General features: G+C 60.7%; 1 protein-coding gene across 5 annotated transcripts in view; it reads left to right on the top strand.

The window, feature by feature from the left end:
• The window catches only part of Crtc1 (CREB regulated transcription coactivator 1), a 55193-nt gene that overhangs the window by 19170 nt on the left and 11278 nt on the right, over window positions 1-24745 (top strand). For 4 of the 5 annotated variants that reach the window (XM_023707205.1, XM_023707204.1, XM_023707203.1 and 1 more), the window contains exons 2-9: window positions 14645-14761; window positions 15438-15485; window positions 16754-16891; window positions 17313-17374; window positions 19223-19317; window positions 20194-20279; window positions 21983-22023; window positions 22140-22360. In XM_023707205.1, the coding sequence (XP_023562973.1) occupies window positions 14645-14761; window positions 15438-15485; window positions 16754-16891; window positions 17313-17374; window positions 19223-19317; window positions 20194-20279; window positions 21983-22023; window positions 22140-22360 (808 nt within the window). The remainder of the gene's footprint in view (window positions 1-14644; window positions 14762-15437; window positions 15486-16753; window positions 16892-17312; window positions 17375-19222; window positions 19318-20193; window positions 20280-21982; window positions 22024-22139; window positions 22361-24745) is intronic. The other variant, XM_004646853.2, reaches the window with a different exon arrangement.

Genomic DNA, 24745 nt, shown 5'->3' with positions numbered 1-24745 from the left:
GAAGGTTACAGCTCCTGCCTGCCTGGAGGAAGCATCGGGGCGGCAGGGGGTTGCAGGCTTAGGTCCTTCTTAGAGTTGTTGATGCCTCCACGGCCACGCCCAGGTCAGCAGTGACCCTGAGGCCTGGGAATCTGGGTTAGAGACCCGTGCAGGAGCTGCGAGCCTTTGGGCTCAGGGACCACAAGCGTGGGGGTGTGGTGTCGCAGGGGGAGGGTCCCCAGGAGCCCAGGCTTGGGCAGGTCAGTGTCATGTCCGCATGTAGGGTGGGCATGTGCAGCAGCAGCGTGAGTGTGCAGAGATGCAATGTGTGCGGCCGCAGGGCTCTGTGAGCATGTGGGGTGGGAGGTGGCACTCTGCTTGCGGGGGGGGGGGGGGGCTGGTGGGTGCTGGTGATGGCTCTGTGTTCCCTGATCGGGAGGGTGGCGATGCTGTCCTGGCCTGGGGCCTGTAGTGGCCTTGCTGGGGACACTGTGGGCATAGCTGGCTCAGGCCAAGGGTGTGGGCACAGGCAAGTGGGCAGAAGGGGGCCCAGCAGCTGGCGCAGGGTGTGATAGGGAGTGGCAGGCCACCTTGCGTAGGGGCCTTCACAGCCTGGGCTGTTGGTGGGGTGAGCTGCACATCGTGAGCAGAGTGCAGCACAAGGGTACACTCACCAAGTTGAGCAGCCAGCACCTCGCCTCATCCTGGGTGTTTCCGTCTCTGCCAAAGGAGGCCCTCCCTTGACAGCCACTTCTAGAGCCTAGGTCCCTCTGTGCCTGCTCCTCACTCGCATTGGGCTCCAGAAGTGACCCACGTGGTGCTGTGTGCCTGCATGCTGCTTTTGTTCCTGGCAGAGTAACACTTCTGCCACAGACATGCCCCATCAGGCACAGTAACGGGCACTGCCCCGTGGCTGTTAGCGCTCGTGCTGCCTCTGGCATGTGTTCATGTGTGCGTGTGTGTCTGTGAAGTTTTCTATTGCTGGGACCTGTGGTAACTCATTTAACTTCTCGAATTGCCAAGCAGGTCGGGTTTTATTTTAAATAGCATGGAAACCTACTGGCATGTTTAAAAAAGGAGAGTGACACCGTTTGAACTGAATTAATAAAGGAAAGAAGGAGTCTGTGGCAGCCACATGAGAGACTTTTGGCTTTCTGCTCTGGACGGGGTCGCGCAGGTGGCTGGTACGGTGGCCCTGGCCAGGCTGCCCAGCAGAGGCCGGGCTCAGAGGAAGGGTCTTGGAGCATGAAGGGAGGCGTGGTGGGGACCCCAGCTGGCGCTGGCCTGGGGTGCAGCCTGAAGACCAGCTCGGCAAGGCCTGACTCCGAAGCGACGGTGCCCAGGCGTTCTAGGTGAGCCCTGGCAGCCCTCTGGCCTTTCAGGTTGCGTGGTGGCTCTCTGTTCTTATGCAACATGCCGTCGAACTGCACCTAAAAAATGGAGCATTGCAGCTATTTTGGGCTTGAGGTAACGAGGGCAGCACGCTCGTCTCCCCTACTCATGCTGTCTTGCTGGGATGTGGTGTGCTGCGCTACTGGGAGAGGCCTGCTCGGCCAGTGGTGTGGGGCAGTGGCACTCCCAAAGAGTTTCCGAGCCAGGCACCGCAGCACAGGCCTGCAATCCCAGCACTCTGGGAAGCTGAGGCAGGAGAATTCCAAGCTTGAGCTCAGCTTGGGCAGCTCAAGGAAGGCCAGCAACTCAGTCTCCACGGGAAAAGGGCTCAGCTCCAGGGCCCAGCGGGTGATGCTGGGTCTGGGAGCTGATGGGCCGCTCAGCCTCACTCGGGGTCAGCCGAGGGGGCCTCACTGCAGCTGGCTCCAACTCCCTCAGGCTGGGTCAGGCACTTGTCAGAAACCAGGCTTGATGTTTTCAAGACGGCCTGTGGCCTTGGGAGCCCCAGGCAGTGGAGGGGTGGAGGGGCGTCCTCATCCTTGTGGTGGGCTTCCTGTTGGGATGAGGGGCTGCTGCTGCCTGTCTGGGAGGCCGCCCGCAGCCCCTGCTGGTGGTTTGCATTCTTCAGTGGGTAAGGAAGTTTAAAATTAAACCCCAGAGGATCTGTTCCCCGGCTACACACAGAGCTGCACCCGCACGTTCCTGGGCGGTGTGGCCCCCGAGGGCGGCAGGACGCCCTCCTCTCCAACACCGCACACCCCTTGTGCACTGGCCTGCTCGCTCGCCTTCCTCACTAGGCTCTGCGATGGAGGCCAGGGCCCGGGTGGGACCGGCCCCGCCCCAGCTTCCCGCGTGGGCAGTGATGCCTGCTCTTCCCTGGGCTGTGTCAGGCTATGGCTGCTGACTGCTGGCCCAAGCACAGGCTTTGTGCCCCCACATGGAGAATGCATCCTGACCCACCCACAGGGATGAGGAAACTGAGGCAGGTGTTTAGGAACCTGTCTGGGTCCCTTGGCCAGGAAGGGGCAGACCAGGGCCCCAGACACAGCCGGTGGACGCACTGTGTCTCCACTCAGCCCAAACAGCATTGGGCCATGCTCGGTGTCCCCAGATGTCCTGACCTGGGAACCCAGGACTGGCATGATGGGGACAGGGCCATGGGTGGGATGAGACAGTAGGGCAGGTGGCCCTAGATTGGGAGTAGCCTGAATCCAGGGGTAGGAGTCCTGGTGAAAAGAGGTAACTAACACCCAGCAGTGAGGTCGCCCAGGGACAGTGGGGGCCAGAGTGCTGAGGGTCACAAGGGGTCAGTGGCTGCGACTGAGGTGGCGTCTATGGCGGGGGAGTGAGCTGTCTGGAATCAAATATGCTTTCTGGGTGTTTATATCATCCTAGACAACCCCACGCTCCGAAGGAGACTGTCCCCTCCCCAGCGTCCCTCTCAGCCCTGCCTGCCTTGCCCCGCCCTTTGCTCATCTCTGCGGCTGTGTCCCTGAGACCTTTCAGGGCAAAAGCGCCACGCCCAGGGTGGCCATCAGTGCCGGGCTCCTGTCATTTAGCGTCGTCATGTTTTTAAGCTCACGTACACCGCAGCAGGTGTCAGTGCTTTGTTCCTGCCTTTGCGTGCTGGAGTAATACTCTGCTCTCCACCCCATTTGCCTTGTGTCGATCCACTTTTCTGTGCGTTTGTTGCCGTGCTCTGGCACCTTTCTTTGCAAGCAGTCCACCCTGATTATAACTCGGCATCCATCTCTCTTCAGTATGCCCTGGGTGCAGCACTTGGCAAGGACAGGGAGGGCAGGGGCAGGGAGGGTGGGCTCATAGCAGGGAGCTGCAGGGGACAGGTACAGCCCAGGTCCAGAAGCTCAAGGCAGTGGCCAGCCTGGGGCCCAGGGTTAGGGACAGGGTCCTGGGATCAGGTGTAGTCACTTGCTGCTTAGACAGAGGACCTTGGAGGAGACTAGAAAGGTGAGTTACTCAGGATTTCCTGAGGTCTGAGAATCCGAGGAGTGGGCTGCAGTGCAGAGCCACAGGTGGTGCATCAGCAGCCCCTCAGGAAGGAGGGAGGAGGGAGAGGCTCCTCCAGGCTCTGCCTGGCCACAGGAGAGCAGCAAGGAAGAGGGGTGCTCCTGTCCCTGAGGTCTGCCTCCTGCTAGGCCCCACCTCTTAAAAGGGGCCTCTGCATTCCTGGAAGAGGCCTGGGACCACTTGTCCTGGTGGGGGGTCTGGGGTCACTGTGCTGTAATAGAGTGGTGACAAGGGTCCTTGAACCATGCTCCCTCCTGGGCTCCAGGGGAAGCTGTTTCCTGGCCACCTACAGCTTCTGGAGCTCAATGACCCTCCTGTGCTGTGTCCCCACCCGCCTGCCCTGTCTCTCCTGACTCCAAGGGCAGCAGCCTTGGCCAGCAACTCCTCCCTGGTCCTCTGGGTGAGCCCTGCACCAAGGCTGTGTGTAGCTCCCTGCAAATGTGCTTTGGCCTCCCGGGCCCCGTTGCTGTCAGGGCTGGCACTAGGGGTGCAGCTGGTGACTGTGGGCTGAGGGCCAGGCGTGTGGTCCTGCTGATACCATGTCCTTGCCCTAGCCTCCCAAAGACCCCACCCTGTCTCCTCAGCACACTGGTCCAATCTGAGAGTGACCCTCCCTGTCCCCAGAACACCTGCATGGACCTCTGCATGCCCCGCCCCGGCGGACTCTGGTGTCCTTTCTCTGGGGCTCTGAGCAGGCGGTCATGCGTTGGAGCCTCCCCAGCCTCCAGTTCCGTCCTTTCCAGTGCTGGTCACAGCACTCTCCAGAGCCCTTGCGGCTGGGGTACCTGGGTATCTAGGGGCTTAGGGGCCAGGCCTGGAGAGAAGGGTGTTGAGGTACTTGGACCCCTCCTGTAGCCCAGAAGCTCTGGTCACTTCCAGAGGACAGTGTGGTGGTGTCACTCCATGCCTGGCCCTCAGCCTGCACCACAGAGGACTCATGTGACACCCCAGACTGGGAGACATATTCAGCCACTTTTGTCCATGTGTGGTTTGTGTTCTTGTTTGGGACTTTATTGCCTTTTTTTTTTTTTTAATTATTTATTTATTTTTATTACATTTATTTATTGTGTGTGTGTGTGTGGCCAGCTCAGCCCACCAGGGGGCAGGGCTGGCTGGCATGCGGTGCTGGGGGATCGAACCGCGGTCCCTGTGTTTTGCCAAGCTTGTTTCAAGTAGGTGCTTTAGACCACTGAGCCATCTCTCCAGCCCTTTATTGCCGTTTGAGACAGGTCCTCGCTGTGTATTCTAGGCTGGCCCTTGAACTCTCTGTGTAGCACAGGCTGGCCTCAAGTTTTCGACAATCCTCCTGCCTCCGCTCCAGAGTACCAGGATGCAGATGTGGGCCGCCATGCCTAGCCCCACACCTGTCCCTGTGGCAGCCTGGCTGGCCCTCCTGGGCACTGGGTGTGGCCTCACCTTGGTGGCTTCCCAGTTGCTGCCTGCCTGCCCTTGGCAGCTCCACTCCCTCACCTGCTCGTACTGTGCTGCAGAGCTGTCCTAGAAGCCGCCACTTGCCCCTGCACCTTGGCACCAGCCTGCTCAGCTCCTCCTGCCTCAGGGGCTGGTGTCTTCTGACCAGCTGGGGGAGCTGGGCCTGGGGCATGGACTCCACTCATTGATCTCCCGAGGACACAAGGACGTCTTTGTGCCTAATCTGTGCCTGCACTGTTCCCTGCGGGCTGGCTTCCCAGAGTGTGATTACAGGGTCGGGGTAGGAAGGTCGCCCTGGTCCTCGTGGCCACTGCCAGATGGCTGTGATATAGCCAGCTACCTGCCTGCCTGTCCTGGCCATTTCCAGCCTGCACCACCCCTGCTACCCCCAGGTAACAGAAGGAAACCGAGTCCTGGGAAGGGGGGGTGTGGCCCTGGGGTGCCAGCTTGCAGTGCTGGAACTTCAGCCTCCTCTGCCGCCCTGGGACAGCCCTTAGTGTGGGGATGCGGGCGCCAGGGGCAGACTGGGTAGTGTTCCTAGAAGTCACATCCACCAGAGCCTCAGCACGGCACCTCGTTGGGAGTGAAGTAGGGCCTTGGCAGACAGCCGGGGCTACAGCGTGGGTGGGGCCTAAGCCCAGGGCCTGTGCCCTTGCAGCACAGTGAAGGAAAGGAAGGGGCCCAGGAAGGGCAGAGGTGGGGTGATGTGGCCCAACTTGAAGGATGAAGGATGGTGAGGAGACTGGTAGGAGGGCGGGAACTATAGATCTCCCTGCCTCAGCTTCCCAGTGGGTGGGACTTCTGTGTCTACTCCCCGCCTCCGCCTTCCCTTTCTACTGTTCTCTTCTTTCTCCTTCTCAAACCAGCCTGCACTGCTGTCCACTTCTCTGTCCTTTGCCTGAAGCCACATGGACACCAGGCCTCGCCCACAGAGGCATAGAATGAGTTGTACAGAAGCAAAACCTGAAAAGAGCTGACTTGGTCAGGTCTTGAAATTTTGAGAAGCCATCACCTAGCAGAGAGCCCCTCCGGACCCTCTGGTTGCCCACTCCTCACCCCAGGGCCTAAGCCCACCTGTGCCCTTGGCCTGGCTCCTGCAGCGGTGTCTGGAGGGCCTTGGTGTGCAGCAGGGACCCGGCTGTCCTTTGCGGGCTGGGGAGGGGCCCTTGGTGACTGTCATCCTGTGCTGGCTCTGCTTCACTGGCCCTGGGCTAAGGACATCCAGATGCTGATGGGAAGCTGGCCCTTACAGGTGGTGCCCTCTGGCACCCTGCGGCCACTGGACCCTCAGCAGCCCCTGCCAGGCCACTCCAGCCTCTCCTTGGCTGAGTGAGCCTCATGATGCCTGCTGTCTCCCCACTTCCCATCGAGGACCCCGAGAGACTGGTGGGTCAGCTGTCAGTGAGGGGCAGGTATACCTGGGGCTGAGCTGGTCCCCTTGAGCTGTGAGGTTGAGGTGGGAGGGGGTTTGACCTCACGGAGGTACCCAGACACCACACCTGGCTGTGTGCTGTAGGTTCCTGCCGGACCCTGCTCTCCCGGGGGTGTCCTGGCTGGGCCCTGTTCCTCTGCAGCAGCCCTCACCCCATTCCTGCTCCGCATACCTCTGGAACCCCATCTGCGCACCATTCCCTATGCCAGCTCTGCCTGGCTGGTCCCTTACCTGGGGGTCCCTGGCCTCAGGTGTTGCCCAGCAGGCCCTGCTATGTGTGGGCAGTGGCTTCAGCGTGTGCCCTGGGGCATCCCTGTCCCCATGGGGGCTCTTTAGTGGCTCTGGAGACCTTGGCACATCCCCATGCTCCAGGGACCCTGGGAGCCCCATGTCTGTCCTTGCCCTGCAGAGCTGGCTGCCTCTTCCTGCTGCACCCCAAGTTGTGTGTGGGCTGTGGCACAAGTGCATCGTGCAGAGGAGAGGCCAGGGAAGGGCTCCTTTCCTAAGGCCCCATGACAGGCCTGAATTTGGCTCCACATGTTGGATAGTCCCTGGCTTCTGGCCCTGTCCTCCAGGCTCTTCCCCTGTCCCCATGGAGTCCAGGTGCCTCTGAGCGCTCCTCGTTGTCCTAGGAGGACAGCAGGCACTGGCTATAGAGATCCTCTGTTCTAGGTGACCCAAATTTAGATTCTAAACTAATGATGTCCACAAACACTTGGCTGCAAAGAAGGCTGCGTTCTGGGGTCTAGTGGCAGACATTTGTGGGGCAGGGTTTCATCTCTGGTGGGGCTGGGCCATTTGCACTAAGCTGCTGTCCTCTTAGCCACCTGAGACACCCACTGCGCCGTGGTCCCTGGCCAGCCCTGTGTCCCTGTAAGCAGGAGTATTACCTAGTGCTCTGGAGACAAGACCCTGAGAGTCCCTATCTGCTGTGCCTGGGCTGCAGGGCCTCCAGAGCAAGTGGCCATGGTCGCCACAGCCCTCCCTTAGGGGCCCTGGGCCCTGGGCTTGGCTGGCCCTCAGTGCAGCCTGCCAGCTGTCCGCATACTTCCTGGGTGCCACCAGGCAGATGGCATGTCCTGGGAATGTGCTGCGGCCTGCAGTGTGCAAGCCTTAGGTGACTGTGAGGAGCTGGGGCTTTCAGGTGGTCACTGGGGGCACACATCTGTTATCCCAGCACTTGGGAGGCTGAGGCAGGAGGATCACAAGTTCCAATATAGTTTTGTCTACTTCGTGACTTAGTGAGACTCCCTTTCAAAATAAAAAAAGAGCCAGGTGTGGTGGCACACGCCTATAATCCCAGCACTGGGAGGCTGAGGCAAGAGGATCATTGGGAGTTCTAGACCAGCCAGGGCTACAAAGTGAGCTCAAGGCCAGCCTGAGCTGCATAGCAAGACTCTTTCAATAAATATATAAACAAACAAACAAGGGATGCAGCTTGGTTTGAAGGCCCTGGGTGGTAGCCTCAGGACTGAAAAATCAAAGCAGAAAGAAAAGCCAGGCAATGAGAGGAAGGACCTAGGTGAGGCGTATTGATACTAGGCCCAGGCAGAGTGCATGGGTGGCCCTGGGCACATGGTGGTAAGTCAGGGGCGGCTTAGCGCCCAGGGAAACTTTGTTTTTGCAGCACTGGAGCCAGAGTGCAGGGCCTCCCACTGAGTCGCACCCCTAGTCGGCTTCATTTTGTATTCTGACATCAGGCCTCACTGGGTCACCAAGCGAGCGGCCCAGGCCAGGCTGGAACTGTCAGTCCTGCCTCAGCCTCCTGGAGTGCTGGCAGACAGTGCTTTTATGTTAGAGATAGCTGGGGAGAGTGTATGACTGGAGCACAGCCCCCCATGCATATGCTCCTCAGTGCCTTGGTTTACCTACTTGTAAAGTGAGGCTGTGGTCCCTCTCCTCCCACGCAGAGCTTGCGCTGGGCCAGCTAGCAGGCAGGGTCTGGAGGTGGGGGTGGCCAACCAGGCCCCTCAGGCCCTGACCTCCCCTTCCCCCGCCGTGCTCCCCTCCATGTGGGGACCCTGCCTGCTGGAAGTCTGCAGGCTGTGCCTGATTAGAGGCATCTGCGCCTGCTCCCAGGGGTTCAGTGTTCGGTCTGTGTTTATGTTTGGGGCGCAGGCGGGGAGCGGCTCTGAGGACCACGCTGGCAGGGCCGTGGCAGCCCAGCTTGGCATGCCAGTTTTGCCTGTGCCCATTCCCTTCACACAGTTGTCATCCCATGTGCCAGGCCTGGGCCTGGCAGTGCCACAGCGATCACTTGGTGACCAGAGGCCCAGGAGACCGAGGGCGAAGTATCCTGGCCTTGGGAAGGTGGTAGAGCCCGAGGCACCAGCAGGGCACAAGCACAGGGAGAAACCTGAAATCCTGTCTGCAAGCAGAACAGCTTGCCCACTATGGTGCAGCTCAGTGGGGAGCAGCAGGGCCCGAGGAGAAGTGGGAGGCTTTGGGCTTGTGGCCGTGGACTTGCAGCAGTGGCGGCTCCTCAGCAGGACACACACAGCAGCTCCTGTGGCTCAGCTGTTCTTCTGCTTAGATCCAGGAGACCTGGAGCAGAGATTCTGCAGAGTGTAGTGATGCCCACCTATGGTGCCAGCTGTCTGGGAGGGTGAGGCAGGAGGGTGGCAGTCAGCCCACCCTGGGAAAGCTAGCAAGACCCTGCCTCAAAGTAAACTAAAAAGAGCTGGGGATGGAGCTCAGTGGTAGAGTTTGCAAGGTCCTGGGTTCAGTCCCCAGTGATGGAGAAAATAAATAAAGCAGGCCGGAGTCCAGATGCTCAGCCCTCCAGGTCCATAGCAGACTGCTCACAGGGCCCGGACACAGGAAAATAACCCAGGTGTCTGTCAGCTGGTTCACAAATAAACAGAAGTGTGGCACCCGCACCAGCAAATCTGCCGGGCCTCAGGACAGAGGTGACCCGCAGAATACACTGAGTGAGAGAAGCCAGAGCCACGGCCACACACTTGCGATGCCATGTGTGCAGCACATCCGGACAGCGGAGCCCGGAGACAGGAAGCGGCTGGGGCCGCCAGGAGGCTGCTCGGGGACCGGCTCCTGCGGGGCTAGAGGGCCGGACCTGGAGCCAACAGCAGTGAGGCGGGGGAGCCTGCATGCTCACCAGCCAGGTCGGTGTCCCTGGCCACCAGGCTGCCCTGCCCCTGACTTGGCGCACCTGTGCCATCTCTCTGGGCTGCCCAGGGTCCTGTGCAGTGCGCAGGCGGCAGAGAACCTGTCATGGTGTGCAAGAGGGCATCGTCTTACCTGTGAAACTGGGCTTTGAGGCACAAAATCTTCACCTCAGCCTGAATGGGGGTGTTGGGCCTCAGAAAAATGCTTTCTGGCCTGCACCCTTTATTACAGGGATGGAACCCAGGGACCTTGGACTAAGCTGCATCCTGGCCCCTTTCAGTTGTTTTATTTTGAAGCATGGCTTCTGTGGGAGCCCAGGCTTCTCCCACTGGGACCTTCCTGCCTGAGCCTTTGAGCGCCGTGCTTCCTCTTGGCCATGTCAAGTGCTGTACTTTTCTTTACCCTCAGAGCCACACAGAAACTCAGGGCTCAGATGCCTAAAAGTGGGGAGCACAAGGCTTCACTCCTATCCCCGGGGAGATGGGGCGGAGTAGGGGACAGATGCCTGCCTGGCCCCTCCTGGCCCAGCCCCTCCCAGAGGTGGTGTGCACGGGTGGAGGTGCACCTGCTGCACCTGCTCAGGGTGCATTGAGCCGGCCTCATGTGGAAGCCAAGACCTTAGCTGCAGGCAGCAGATGGTGCCGCTGGATCGTGGGGCGGGGCAGAGGTGGCACTACGGGCTGCAGGAGGAGCCTGGCTGGCTCCGAGGATTAGGGCAGCTTTCCTTCCCTCAGCGACTGCGACGTCCTCAGGCCTGTGCGCCGCAGCCCCAGCACCTGTGCATTTGCCCTCTTGCTGTGCTTTCCTGTGCCACCTCCTTGAGGCCTCGCTGTGCTCTCTGGATCCCCAACTGGGCCACATGCTCCTGAAGGCAGCACCTTGCCTCTCTGTCTGGCTCTTGTGTCCCCACTACTAGCAGCACCTGGTGCCTGACCCCTTGGAGTCTGGAGGGAGGCAGGATGCTGTAGACTGGCCCCTGGCAGAGTTGGGTGGGTGCTGAGTTTGGCTTGGAATATGGGCTGTGCACCATCGCCATCTGGAGCTAAGGAGTGCTCAGGGCTGTCAGGGAACGGAGTTGGGACTGCAGGCTGGGTGTGTATGCCCTTCTGACTGTCCTGTGTGCTCTGCAGGCTGGGAAAGCCCCACCTCTGCCCTCTGCCATTTTTTTTCCCCTTCTTATTTATTTATTTATTTATTTATTTATTTGGTATAGAGTTTTGCTGTGCAGCTCCGACTCCTGGTGATCCTCCTGTCTCAGCCTTCCCAGTGCTGGGATTACAGGTGTGAATCACCACACCCAGTTGGCCCCTGCCCTTCTTAAGCCTCAGTTTTCCCTCCTGACGCTGAGGGAGTGGGGTAGTGGTGGAGTGCAGGGGATGCAGTCCCCAGGCTTTGTGTGCTGAGAGATGTTGCTGTGCTCAGCCGCACCCTGAGCCCCTCTGCCACACTACATGCTTCCCCAGCCCTGAGGCGCAGCAGGGTAGCCGGAGGGCCCTAGAGCAGAGCAGGAAGGCTCCAGGTGGCCACGGTCTCCCACCAGAGGCAGTGCCTGTGCAAAGGCCCTGGGGCAGGGGTAGCTTGGTGTGGAGGGGCCCGCAGGCCTGTACTAGAATGTGGTGGGCAGAGGCAATGGGGGACCCTACAGGCCTTCTTAGTGAGGGCACAGCCTGTGTAGAGCACCCCTGCCTCCGTCCCCTCAGCAGCCTGGTCCTGCACAGGCAGAGCTCAGCGGCAGCTGGCTGCTCCCCTTAATCTCGTTAGAAGGCCAGCCCATTGCCATGGTGACTGCCCATAGCCCTGGCCTGCCCAAGGACAGCTCCATCTGCAGATGGGGGGCAGGGGTGTCCCCTTGTTTTGTGCAAGGTTCCCAGGAGATGGGGGCTGCCCATGTGTCTGCTCATGCTGGAGAAGTGGTCACACTGGGCCACTCAGCCTCTGAGCCTGCCCTGTGGGTGCCATGGGGGTACAGTGGGAGCCTTGAGCCTGCCCTGTATGCAGGGTTCCCTAGCCGCAGTGGAAGGATTTGTGCAGGCCCCAGGATGTAAGCACAGGCTGCTTTGGGGGGGGGTGTCCCTGGCAGAAATGAGGGGTTCCTTGTGAGGCTGGCAGTGAGTGGACCCTGAGCCAGTGTGGTCCCAGGCCTGCCAGTCACACAGGCTCCAGTTCTAGTTCCGCACTGGGGTCTAGGTGCGTGGGTAGCCTGGTCCTTCTGGGCCTTGGTTTACCCATCTACGCTGTGGAGCATGCTTTCCTTGAAGGGCCTGGGTGGGTCTCTTGTGTTTCCAACTTTATGTCCATACCCTCACCCCCAGGGCCTGACAGTGGGCCATTTGGGGACAAGGACCCCTGTGGAGTGTCTGGGAGCACTCTCTCTAGGCCAGGGCAGCCAGACCTCCACAGTGTCCCTGGGTGCTGGCAGGGTCGTCCTCAGTCCATGCACTCAGGTCCCTCTACGCAGTGGCCTGGTGTTTACCCAGAGCCACGCTTCCAACCGGGGACTTGGTCGCTTCCTGCTGATGGCGCTGGCAAGTGGGAGTTCTGGCTCATGACAGAGCACTGAGCTGCTACTGCAGAAGGGGAGGGAGGTTGAGCCCAGAGAAGGCCACTTGGTGCCAGGGGAGAGCAGAGTCTACTGCCACAAGCCGGGTCACGCCTGGCACCCCTCAGACCCAGGAGGAAGCTGCCTAAAGTCCTGGGTTTGGGGCTGGGTGACCCCAGATTGTTTATGGTGCTGTGATTGCCCCAAGATACCTCATGTCCCTGCTGACTGCCACCCTGGAGGCTCAGGGCCGAGGAGCTTAGGCATGGGGGGCCAGAGGCCAACATGGGCTTCTCAGGGCTTTGCCGGGACCCTGTTGCCCTCTGTGGGGGCCACAGCCTCAGTCCCCAGACACAGGTGCCTGCATGGGGCGCTGTGCTTCCTTTCTAGCTCCTCTGACCCCAAACCCAGGGTGGCGGTAGCCTGCAGGCCTGGTGTTCTGGGGGGGCCCAGGGCAGCAGCAACTGGGTGGAGGCTGGGCAGGGCAGGATGGGCCCAGCGCCTCCCACTGTCTGTGTGGCCATGCAGGCCTGCCCTGGATGCAGTGGCCATCAGCAGGCTGAGACTCGATCCAGAAGGACTGCATCAGAGTGAGGTCATCTCTGATGAGGTCGTTGTCATGGCCATGAGAGGCCCAGGGTCTGCGTAGAGTGCCAGGATCAATGCCATCCTGAAGTTGTTGCTATGATTTTGACAACATCCCTGGAACTGAGGAGTTGAGCTTTTGGGGAAGCAGGTGAGGGGTAATGAGGAACCCTCTCTGCTGTCCTTGTTGTTTTCCTGAAAACCTACAACTCCCCAGTGGAAAGGGTATCAGAATGTGGCGAAGCTAGGCATGTGACTGAGTGGTGCAGCTGCCTGGCAAGTGCAGGGTCCTGAGTGTGATTCCTGGTACCAGAAAGCCAAAGAATGTGGCAAAGCCAGGGCCTGATGCAGTGTGAATGGGCTGCTCCCTGGTGGGCGTTGCTGCCCATGGATGGGGCTGTGGGGGTGAAAACCAGGGCACGGGCATCACGCCTCCCAGGTGCCCCTCATCTGCTGCCCGCCGAGCTACTGCTTTGTGCCTCCTTTGGTGGGTGAAGACTGCAGTATTTGTGTACTTGGTTCGTCTGTCATCTGGCCTCCCATCTATCTGTTCACCACCTCCTGCTCCCGTGCTCCTCATTCACTCTTCTAGGAGTGTGCTGCTGGCTGCAGGCTTTGTGCAGTCTGTTCGCAAGGTCTCTGTCTGGGGACAGGATGATGATGCCAGGGGAAGGCCAGAGCGGTGTGGCCCTGGGAAGAGACTTCTGCTTGCTCCAAGAGCAGTGCTGCCCCGCTACTCTGTGGCTGAAGTAAAGGTCACAGGGCCAAGGCCAGGCTGGCCCCATCCAGGCCCAGGGAGAAGAAGGCCCTGCTGCCACCGGGTGGCATCCCCAGTCCACCCTCAGGTCTGACAGTCATGGTTGGGACTTAGCTGCAGTCTATACCAGTGAAGGACCTGGTGCAGAAACAGCAGAGGCCAGGTGGGCCTCCAGGTGCCCCCTCCCAGTAGACTGTGGCGCTGCTTGCGCTGTGAGGATGTGCAGGGTGTGACGGCCCAGGACTGCTGCCTGCACTGCACCTGGCCCATCTCTGTTGGCCTGTGTTCCTGGCCATGGCCTCCCCTGAGTCATGGCCGGCACAAACCATTTACTATGGCTCAAGGATCAGGGACACTGTGACCCTTCTTTTGGTTGTGACATGGAGTGACGTCAAGGTGCTCTTGCCCTGGGGCCTGGCAGCAGGCAGTTTCTCTGTGCAGAAGTGTGCAGTACTTGCCAGGGGTCATGGTGCTTGCCTGGTATCCCAGCACTCAGGAGCCTAATGCCAGCCTGAACTATGCGGCAAGACCCAGTCTCAGAAACAAAGTTGGACCCATGCTGCAGGAGCCCTTCCTTCCCGCCCCCCTGCGCTGCATTTGCCTATGCCACTTCTGCTAGGGAGAGGGAAAGTGCAGCACGAAGGGCCTCTGGCCCCAGGGCCCACGGGAGGTGGCTGCAGGGCAGCCTGCTGCATGAAGCTGGGATGCGAGGAGGATGTGGACAGTCCTGAGGGACCCCTATCCGGGAGGGGCAGCACCTCCCCCCCCCCGCCAGGTCCAGTAGGGGAGGGTGCTCTCTTTCTAATGGCAGCCACCTGCTCTGGTCCACCTGGCCTACAGGAAACAGCATCTACCTGGGCTTTGACATGCTGCTGGGGCTCCTGGCATCTGCCCAATTCCCGGGGCTCTTCCCACCCCACAGCCAGGTTGGCACGAGGGGCTGCATGTGGGGGGACACAGTGCAGACCTACTGGTCATTCCTCTGCAGTGTGGCGGTCCCTCCTGCCCGAGGGCCACACACGGCCTTTCAGGGTGCCCACACATCTGCAGGGCCACTCCAAGGAGCAGGGCATGTGGAGAACTGCAGGCCCAGCTTGAGCAGCGGTGCCGCCTGGTAGGAGCTGTGGGGACATGGGGGCTCAGGTAGGTCCCTGGGGTCCCGGGCATCTGGCCCTGTGTGTCTGCGCTGGGCTTCTACCCTGGTTCTAGCTGGAGGAAGGATGGTTTCTCCTGGGTCCACACAGAGCCATCGGCTGGGGTGAGACCCGGGCCTGATGTCCTCTTGCATAGCTTGCAGCCAGCCACATTTGGGGTCCGCGCTCCCTCGGGTGTCTGCTGTGGCACCTTCACCACAGCCGTTGCCTCTCTTTTGCAGCTGCAGCTTCAGAAGTCTCAGTACCTGCAGCTGGGCCCGAGCCGCGGCCAGTACTATGGTGGGTCCTTGCCCAACGTAAACCAGATCGGGAGCAGCGCTGCAGATCTGCCCTTCCAGGTGAGCTGGACTTGCAGTGGCCTCCCTGAACTCTGCCATCCCTGGCCCCACCCTAGGAAACAGCAGCCTAGGCTCTGGCTGCAGAAGCTGTAAGCCCCTTGCTTCTCAGGGGAAGGCCCAGCTGCCTGGCCCCACTATTGGGGCAGGACCCTCTGGACAGACCAGGGTGTGGCTCCGCTCTGCCTTACCAGAACTCACCCGAGCAAGGTGGGCCAGGCCTCTCCCTGTCCTGGCCCACAGGCCCCGGTGTCCACAGGGCCAGCTGCCCTGGTGATGGGACTCAGCCTGCAGATAGCTGAGGCCATGAGGGCCAAGGGGACCAGGCTGTCCCTCCTGCGCCCTGAGTCACAGCAGCCCCTCCACCTGCTGTGGGAAGGGTGGGGTATACCCCAGGGGTACAGACTTTGAGACTACGTGTTACCTTGACTTCCCCTGAGGTTTTCATACCACTCCAGGCCTCCTCTCCCCTTCCTGCATCTGTCTCGCAGAGGGCTCTGGCCCCTCTAGAAGGGCTTGCTCCAGGCACTCTTGCCTCAGCCCACAGGGAGTTGCGTGAGCCCTTCCAGGCCAAGGGGACACAGGCCCTACTGGGTGTCTGCTGCCTGAGGCCCGCAGTAGGGGGCCCCATGCATTCCGCCTGCCAGGTGTCTGAAAGTCTTGGTTCTTGCATTTTCAGCCCAGCGGATTTCTGGGGGAGGCCCTGGCGGCGGCTCCTGTCTCTCTGGTAATTGAGCCCCCAGCTGAGGCCACAGTATCCCTGGCGCCAGTCCTCGAGACCCCCAATGCGTGGGCACTGGGTGTCTTCAAGTCCCCCTTGGCTGCCCCTGTGGCTCCCAAGGAAGCATCCCATCCCCCATCCCCCACCTTGGGAAGAATGTTGGTCGCATCAGGGCCCCAAGCTCTTGGGGTCTGCACAGTGCTACACCCACATCTCCCAGTCTAGGGTGCACCAAGTGGGATCCGAGCATGCGTCCCGTGCTGCATGGTCCCCTCTGCACATGCGTGTGCACAGAGCCCAGAGCAGGCCACAGGCTCTGCGCGGCTCTTTCCTCTCCCCTGGCTTCTGTCCCTTGGTTACCCATGGCCTAGGTGCTGCTCAGAGCCAGCAGGTTCCCTGCCCTTGCTCAGTCACCATCTCCTGGGCTCTCAGCCTTCGGGGCAACAGTGCTGGAATACCCATTGCAGCGGTCCTTCCTGGGTCCAGCTGGACCCTGGGGCAAGTGGGCCCCCAGGATCCCTGCTGTGGGTACCTCTGCGAGTGAGGCTTCTCTCATGTCAGCCTCGCCCTGTGCCCGCTGCCTGCACAAGACAGGGTCCAGGGACCAGATGGCCAGGCAGGCACCCCACCCCATCCGGAGCTGGCAGAGGCAGCAGATCTCGCCTGGTCAGGTGGCAGTGCAGGGCCAGGACGGGCAGAGCACAGGTTTCAGGCGGCTTGGGTGCCGGAAGGAAGTCCCGTCCAGCCAGGGCCTGCCTTGGCTCTGGCAGGCCTGGATGAGTGTGGGGGAGGGCAGCCCAGGACGGTGCCCGGAGCCCAGAGTGCGTGCCTGGCCAGGCCAGCCCTGCAGCTGGCTCTGCCGGAAGCCTGGCCCTGTCTTGGCAACCCTTCAAGGGTCAGGTGTGGGGAGGCCTGTGTGCACCTGGCCATGGGCTGCTCAGCCGTTGCAACCTGGCACCCGGCCGGTGCTAGGCCCTGAGCTTGTGCCGCTCTGCCTGGCCGTGCATGCCAGCTGTGCCGCTCGCCTGTGTCCCTAGCCTGGGACCCCCCACTGGCTCATGTGCCCCGTTCTTGTGCTCAGGGTTGGGGGCTGAGGCCGCAGGAGGAGGCCATCTTGGCCGCAGCGTGGCATCTAGGGTATTGGAGCGGGGTCCCTGAGATCCAATCAGGGGACTAGGGCAGCCCAAGCTGCACTCTGTAACCATTGCCTCCGTATCTCTCTCTCCCCCTCCCTCTCCTCCCGCCCTGTGTCTCCATCCCTTCCTCGTCCTCAGACGCCCTTCCAGTCCTCGGGCCTGGACACCAGCCGGACTACCCGACACCATGGGCTGGTGGACAGAGTGTACCGTGAGCGTGGCCGCCTCGGGTCCCCACACCGCCGGCCCCTGTCGGTGGACAAGCATGGACGGCAGATATCCTTTCCCAGGATGGAGCCCCTTGGAGCCTAGGCCCCAGTGGCAGCTGTACCCTGAGTTTGCCTACTAGGCTGTGGTTTAGCTGCCCACTGCCAGCTTCTGCCAGCTCCAGGGCTGGAATCAGGCCAACCTGGGAGGACTTCCTGGAGGAATTGGTGCCTTCTGACAGCACAGAATTAAGGGCAAGGCTGGGCCTTGAGCCCCATTCCTGCCACACCTGGGCGCGCATGTGTGAGGGGTCTGTGCTCGGGGGTGGTCATAGGGTGCCCTGGATCAGCATGAAGGCAGGCAGGAAGTCCTGCCTCAGCCCCGCAGTGCAGTCTAGGGCCTGTGGGCTTCCTGCCCTGGCCAGGAGCAAGGCGCGGGTGCCGTCTGAATGGGTCTGAGGTGACAGCTGAGTCCCCTTAACTCCTCACACGCTGACAGCTGCCCGTATGGCACCGTGTACCTCTCGCCCCCCTCGGACAGCAGCTGGAGGAGGTCAGTGTCAGGCTGCCTGCTGTGTCCTCCGAGTGCGTGTGCCAAGCAGGCGCCGCCGTTCAGAGCCACACACTCAGCACAACTGGGAGTTGCTGGAAGTGGGCCCTCCCGCCACACCGAGGTCACAGCCTGGAGAGTCTTCAGAGTCTCCACTTACTTTTTGTTGTTGTTCTGTATTTTAGGGAAGGGTCTGCCAGGTGCTCAGGGTCTCACTACTAGATCAGACTCGTAGTGATCCACCTGTTTACAGCCTCCCAAGAGCTGAGATTACTGGCGCGCACCACCATGCCCAGTCTCAATCACTGGTTCAGTGTGCCCCCGGGGCAGTGCTGGCGCGCAGGCGCTTTAATCCTCTGAGCTATTTGGCAGGCCCTTCCACTTACTTTTTTTTTTTTTTTTAATTAATTAATTTTGTGTGTGTGTGTGTGTGTGTGTGTGGCCAGCTCAGCCCACCAGGGGGTGGGGCTGTCTGGCATGTGGTGCTGGGGGATTAAACCGCGGTCCCTGTGCTTTGCTTAGCTTAGCTTGTTCTAAGTAGGTGCTTTAGACCACTGAGCCATCTCACCAGCCCTCTTCCACTTACTTATGACTTAATTTTTTCTGCTGCTTTTTTCCTCAACCAAAATTGGATGTTCCATGTCATTTTTATTTATTCTTTTACATTTTATTTTGTGAAAGGGCTCTTAGAGTCCTGCACCCCAGTGATTCTCTGGCCTCAGCCTCCTCAGTAGCTGGGACAAGAGGCCGCTTCACCAGGCCCAGCTGCTCCTTTTTGTGTGTGTGACACCAGGACTCCAACTCATGATCTTGCACTTGCCAGGCAGGCACCGTGCCCCCGAAGCTGCTCACTTCTAACTTAATGCTATGTTGTGGGTTCGTTATATGTTGCTAAATAGTCACTGAAAAATTATAGTGTGTTCTATATCAATGATGGAAAACTAGGAAAATACACAACTATATCTGTCAGAAGGAAAGGAGCCCTCATTGTTGCTGTCATCAGGAAAGATCGAAATGGTTGAGCACGGGGGCACACCCCTGTGGCCTGGCGCTGTGGCTGGGGCGGGAGGATTGCAAGGTCCAGTGCAGTCCCCTGGGAGCTCAGTGACTCGTGCACACCTGTCTCAGAATAAGAGCGGCTGGTGCAGCTCTGAGCGCAGGCCTTGGAGTCCCCACATGCACACATGCACGAAAGGAGGCCAGGAGGCAAGGAGGGAGCTGGGCAGGGAGCTCTGACACTGGCTCAGGACCTGCAGGGACCTGCAGGGACCCGCAGGGGCGTAGTTCAGGGCCAGGGTCCTTATGACCTTTGGCCTTGCACCAGGTTCCTTTCTGGTCACTGCATCCCCATCAGGTGTCCTGTGCTCCTTAAACTCCCGGCCGCGCCCCAACACAGGCTTTCCTAGCCAGGGAGCCGTTTTGGGGACCGCCTGGGCAGCTCTGTCCTCGCTATCCTGGGTGGCCGCCAACAGGCCCAGAGCACAGCGCCTCCCAGCTCCCCCATGGCTGGGGCTCGGGGAGTGGGCTGCCTGGCTCTGTGCCTTCTGACAGCACAGAATTAAGGGCAAGGCTGGGCCTTGCACCCATTCGTGCCACAGCTGACGTGTGTATGAGGGCCTGTGCCTGCTGTGGGGCCCTGTGGCACAGCCGCCTCCCTGGGGCTGCCGTGCAGGGCCCTGCCGTTCCTCACCCTGCATCATTGCCCCAGAGGGTGGGGTGGCTGCTTGCCGAGGCCCGCACAGCCACTGCAGTGTCCTCTGGACTTGAGTCTTTGGGTTTGGGCCGCAGTCCAGGCACTGGCAGAGGGACCCCAGCCCGGTGCCCAGCCCCACATCTGCCTCCCTTTCCCAGGACCAACTCTGATTCTGCCCTGCACCAGAGCACAATGACGCCCACCCAGTTGGAGCCCTTCATGGGGGGGTCTCAGGACACACACCAGAAGAGAGGTATGGGCAGGGCACTTGGGTCTCCAGTGGGGTCAGGAGGGCCAGCAGGTGGCCTTTGTGCTCTGGGAGGCCACCACCGATGGGCTGACAGATCATCAAAGGGTCAGCCTGTGATATGGGATGAGGGGTGCAGGGACACCGTCAGAGGTAGGGGGTGGGTTTGAAAGAGTACATCGGAGTTTTCTGGGCAGAGAAAAATGCTCCTGTGAATGGACACTGTCTCATAGCAGCTGGGGGAGGGGGGATACAGATAGCTATTGCAGATGTAGGGCAGCAAGCCCACAGGGAGGGGACTTGGCAGCCAGGGGTGGACCTTTAGCTTCAAGCAAGGGGTGCATGCTGAGGTCTGCGTGGAGGGGGGGCCTGCCTGGCACAGTACTGCACGTGGGAGGCGCCTGCAACCCTCACCACAGACAGTGGCATCCTGTCCCAAGAGGAGGGCCAGGAGTCCAGGAACGAGCAAGGGTGTGCCTGAGTCTCCTCCAGTGGGTGCCCCAGCATAGGGCCCTGGGGCCCTGGGACTGTGCTTGGGACTTGTGTTCCCTGACACCCTGAATGGGGGTGGAGCTGGGATGGAGGGTGCAGCATGGTGGGGCGGGGCTCTTCTTGCTGCCTCAGGACTCTGTGGCTCTGCATTTGGCCTTAGCCAAAAGGCCAAGAAGCAGTAGGCCCCACGGTCCTTGGGGGCCTCAGCCTTGAGTGCAGAGCTCTTCTTGTTTTTTATAAGATGCCAGTCTTTGCTCATCAGTGGACCCTTTCATAGCCCTTTCGAGGTCTCCATAAGATAAGGTCTCCTGCAGTCCTAGCGAGTCAGGCATGTTCCACAGGGGGCTGTGTGGTGAAGTTTTGCCCTCAAGGTCCCTGTCTCCGCCCCAGTCTTGCTGTTGACGGTCCCAGGGATGGACGAGGCCACATCAGAGGCAGACAAGACTTTGTCCAAGCCGACCTGGGATGCCAAGAAGGTAAGGGCTACTGGTTGCCTGGCTCTTTCCGAGCCAACGCCACACTGCAGTGGCTCCCCTCGCCCCAAGGAGTGGCCCTTGCTCAGATGTGCCACTGCCCAAAATGGAGTATTCCAATCTGTGCCTCAGTGACACTAGGCCCTCTCCCTGGCGAGAAGCACACCAAGAGGTTGGGGAGCTAGCTCGGTAGTCTAAGTGCATGCCTGGAAAGTGCAAGTACCTGGATTCAATCCCTGGTGCCATATGCTGTGCTGGCCTTGGAACCCCAGGTGTGCCCTGCTCCGAAACCAAGCGTGGTGGTGCATGCTGCAGTCCCAGCACTGGGGGGCTGAGACAGGAGGATCACGGCAAGTCTGAGCTGCAGTCCAAGCTGAATAGCAAGACCTTGTACTAAACGAATAATAGAAACACACAGAGCAGCTAACGCAGTGTCCAGCCGTCACAGTGACAAGGACAGCAGCACAGGTCTTCATCTCGGCTGGGGACCATGGCATATTCCTGTAATCCAAGCTGTTCAGGAAGCTGAAGCAGGAGGATCTGGAGTTTGAGCCCAGCTTCGGCCGCCAAGCAAAACCCTGTGTCAGAATGAAAAATAAAAAAGGACCAGGACTGTAGCTGTATATAAAGGCCCTGTATTCCGCCCCCAGTACTGCAACAGAAGTAAAGAAATAAAGGAATTCTGAAGAAATGAAGACCTGTAGTAATGCTGTCACCTGGCGAGACAGGGCGGGGTGCTCACCTGGCGCACTAATAAGCCCCAAGCCAAAACCAGACACCAGGCCCTCCAGATGCAGCCAGAAGCCAGTTCAATGTCCGGTAGCGGGAAGGTGGGTCTGTGGCCCCAGCTTGTGGGCCTCCCTCTCAGCAGGGCAGGACCCACCCAGGCGGGGCCTCTGATATGGCATTTCTGCTGTGTTCCACCGTCGCGTTCTGTCTCCTGGCTGGTGGGCAGGGCAGAGCACTCTTCAGAGTTGTCTCCAGAAAGTCAGCAGCAGGGCTTTGTGGAAATCCTGGGAAAGAGGGAGCGTTTACTTGGCCAGGAACATCCGGCCCCAAGGACGGAGGGTCTGGTGGCCTGCCCCTGGCTGAGCTAGGGGACTAGGGGCTGGGTGTGTCCCCCCAGCCTGTGGCCCGGGTGCTTGGGATGGAGGTGTGTCTCCCACTTCAGGGCGGATTCTGCTGATGCACTCTGGCTGGGGAGTCCTCCCCTTGGACAGGGAGGGGCGTCGGGGCTGCCGTCCAGGGCCCAGCAGAGAGCTGTCCTGAAGCCCAGGGGGTGTGAGGGCCTGTGTGGGCGTCACACATCTGCCCGTCCTCGGCTGTGCTGGGGCACCTGCTTCAAGCTGCATGGGGCGCCTCCCCCTGTCCTTCCCTCGCCTGGAGACTGCCAGCTGCTCATGGACTCCCTCGTGGCTGGGAACAGGTGCAGCCTCTCCTAGGACCAAGAATGGTGGCAGAGCCAAAGCCCTGGCCTTGGTCCTCAGGGACTGCTGTGACTTCCCCCATACCTGCCCTCATGGTGCTGTGGCTCCTGGCCCATGCCTCTCCTTCTAGAGCCCCCACAGGCGGGATGACCCCACCCCCTGGGGACACCACTGTTCACTGAGAGACCTCAGATCCCTGGCAAGCTGGCCTCTGTCGGGAAGGGCAGATTGGGCCAGCCCTGGAGTGTACCTCTCAGCCTTTGCTATCGTCTCTTTCAGACAGGGTCCAGGCCCAAGTCCTGCGAGGTCCCAGGCATCAAGTAAGTCCTGCCCGTCTGGCGGCCAGGCCCTCCTCATGCACCCTCACCCTCCCTCCCCCGGCTTCTGGGGCAGCCCTGAGCCCTGAGCTCACCCTGCCCATCTGGCCTCTCCCCAGCATCTTCCCATCTACCGACCAGGAGAGTACGACGGCGTTGATCCCCGCAACCCACAACACAGGGGGCTCCCTGCCTGACCTGACCAACATCCACTTTCCATCCCCGCTGCCGACCCCGCTGGATCCCGAGGAGCCCCCATTCCCCACACTCAGTGGCTCCAGCAGTACTGGCAACCTGGCAGGCAACCTGACCCACCTGGGCCTTGGTGGCGCCGGCCAGGGTGAGGCCATCGGGCTACATCATCCTGTGGGGTGGGCCTGAATGGGCAGAGATGCGTCTGGGGTTTGTGGGGTGTGGGCACTCCAGGTGGCTTCTGGGGAAGCTGGGATACCCTGGAGGGCCCTGGGGCCAGCAGACTGCCTCTTTGCAACCCCTCATGGGTTCTGACTGGCAGCTCACTGCCCGCCTGTGCACCGTGGCCTGGCACCTCCTGAGCTTTACCTGCCTTGCCTGGTCTGTGGGGTCAGCCTGGGGTGCTTGTCCTGTCTTCCTGAGGACTCTGGTGGCTCCACCAAGGATGGGAGAGCTTCCCCACCTTCCCCATCTTCCCCTGTGTATCACAGGCAGGACCTTTCAGCCCCACCCTTAGGTCCCGACGTAGCCCAGCTCACCTGTCTTTCCTGAGTGTGGCCTGGCATGGTTCCCCGTCTCCTCCCCACGAAAGCCCAAGACTGCCAGGGCTGGGCCTGGGCTATCCTGACCCTGCCTCTCAACTTCTAGCACCGTGGCTGGACCATGAGCTTGGGACTTTGCACCTGCCGCCCAGACCTGCAGTTCTGGCCTTTGGCTGTCCCCACCTCACCGCCATTGCTCCGTGTTCACCCGTGGCACCACTGTTCCTCTGTTCCTCATCCGCTGCCTGGGCTGAGCCTCGGTTTTCCTGTCCATGCTATCTGCCTGCACCCCAGTGCACTCTTTTGTGGGGCATGGGTTTGCATTCTTGGAGCAGCAGACAGAGGACAGCAGTGGCTCAACCAGCCCTAGGGGATGGGACAGGCCAGGCCTGGGGTGAAACTGGCTCTCCCTGTGCACTTGCCCACTGCTGCTGTATCCATGTCTGCTCTGTAGGCAGCACTATGGGCTTTCCTGAGGGTGCCAGGCTCAGGCTTACCCTGCCACTCTCGGGCAGGGCCAGGAGTTGGTGTGGGAGCTTTGCAGAGACATCAGTGTGGCCAGGGGTGGAGTAGACAGGGACCTGGTCACTGTGGTGCCAATGGGGCAGGAGGTGGGCATGAGGTCAGGGTAGAGGTGGCATGGATGCTTCCTGTGCACTGGGCTCATGCTCAGGCCCGAGCCGCACCAGCCCCTGCCCTGGGCTGGCATCCGAGGGGTGAGGCCAGAACTGAAGAGGAGAGCAGGGCTGGCCCCAGGGCACCGGTGCTGTCCTTCCACACCCTGACCTGGTGGCTGCCAGGGCTCCACTGCCAGGCAGAGGGCACAGGAGACACTGGAGAAGGGAGGTGCAGGTTCAGGGTAATCCCAGATGTACCATCCCCTGGCCGGGCGGACACCTTCTGCCACATAGGGTGGACATGAGAAGCCCACAGGCAGCCTCAGCCACTGGTGTCGCCATCCGGCCGAACAGAAGTACTGTCATACAGCCATGTAGGAGCCTCTCGAGGGCCCACTCTGTGGACCCCCCAGCCCACAGGGGCTGAACAAGCTCGGAGGGACCTGCACTGCAGGTGGGGACACAGCCTGGGGCCCGGGGGCCTGGCTGGCCTAACACGTGTGGCCCTGTGACCCTGCTGCTCCCCAGCAGTGGTCTTGCTTTCTGGGTGCCTTTTAGGTCAGACCAAGCCACGGCCCCTTCTCATTTCCCTCTGCCACCCCAGGAGGAGGAAGGGGCCTGGAGACTTGCCCTGCTGCTTCCTTTGCGTTTACCTGGGCTGTGTCTCTGGCAGCTCACAGTGTGCAGGAGCAGGGCAGGCCCCCATGTCCCGCCTGGCCCAGCTCCGAGGCCAGCCGGCCCCACCAGCAGGGCTCGCATGCCATGGGGCGGGCCCCTGCCGCCTGGCCCACCCACCTGCCCTCCTGGCTGTTGTCCCTGCCGGCCCACCTGCCTGCCCGCCCGCCACAGACTTCCCTTCCAGCTGGCCGCACTCCTGGTCCAAAGGTGACCTAGTTTGCGAAAAGGGCCCTACAGTAAGGTATCCAGGTATCCCGACCGCCCTGCTGGCCCAGCTGGCCACAAGGGTGGTGAGGTTGGGCATGTGCCCGAAAACCCAGCATGGGCACGGAGCACCCTTGTGCTGAGGACAGGCGCTGTGGAGTGGCAGGCCGAGGGCCAGGCCCGCTCGCTGTGCGTTCATGTAGCCCATGCGCATGTTGGTATATTTGTGCAAGAGTGCATGGGACACTTCAGATTGACATTTAAAAATCAGGAAAATGCAGGTAGAGCCCTAAGGTCAGGAGGGAGCCAGGCATCGCGATGTGCGCCTGTAGCCCCAGCTCCTGGGAGGCTGAGGCACAAGAATGGGAAACTTGAGGTCACCCTGGGCAACATGACCGCACTGTCCCAAAAGAGAATTTGTAGGGTGTATTGGCTCATGCCTATGACCCCAGCACTGGGCAGGCCGAAGCAGGAGGCTCACTACAAGTTCAA

This window comes from Octodon degus, unplaced genomic scaffold (genome assembly GCF_000260255.1).
Source record: "Octodon degus isolate 3935 unplaced genomic scaffold, OctDeg1.0 scaffold00282, whole genome shotgun sequence".
NCBI lineage: Eukaryota > Metazoa > Chordata > Mammalia > Rodentia > Octodontidae > Octodon > Octodon degus.
The sequence above is the reverse complement of the archived record's forward strand: the minus strand, read 5'-3'. Positions and strand labels throughout refer to the sequence as shown.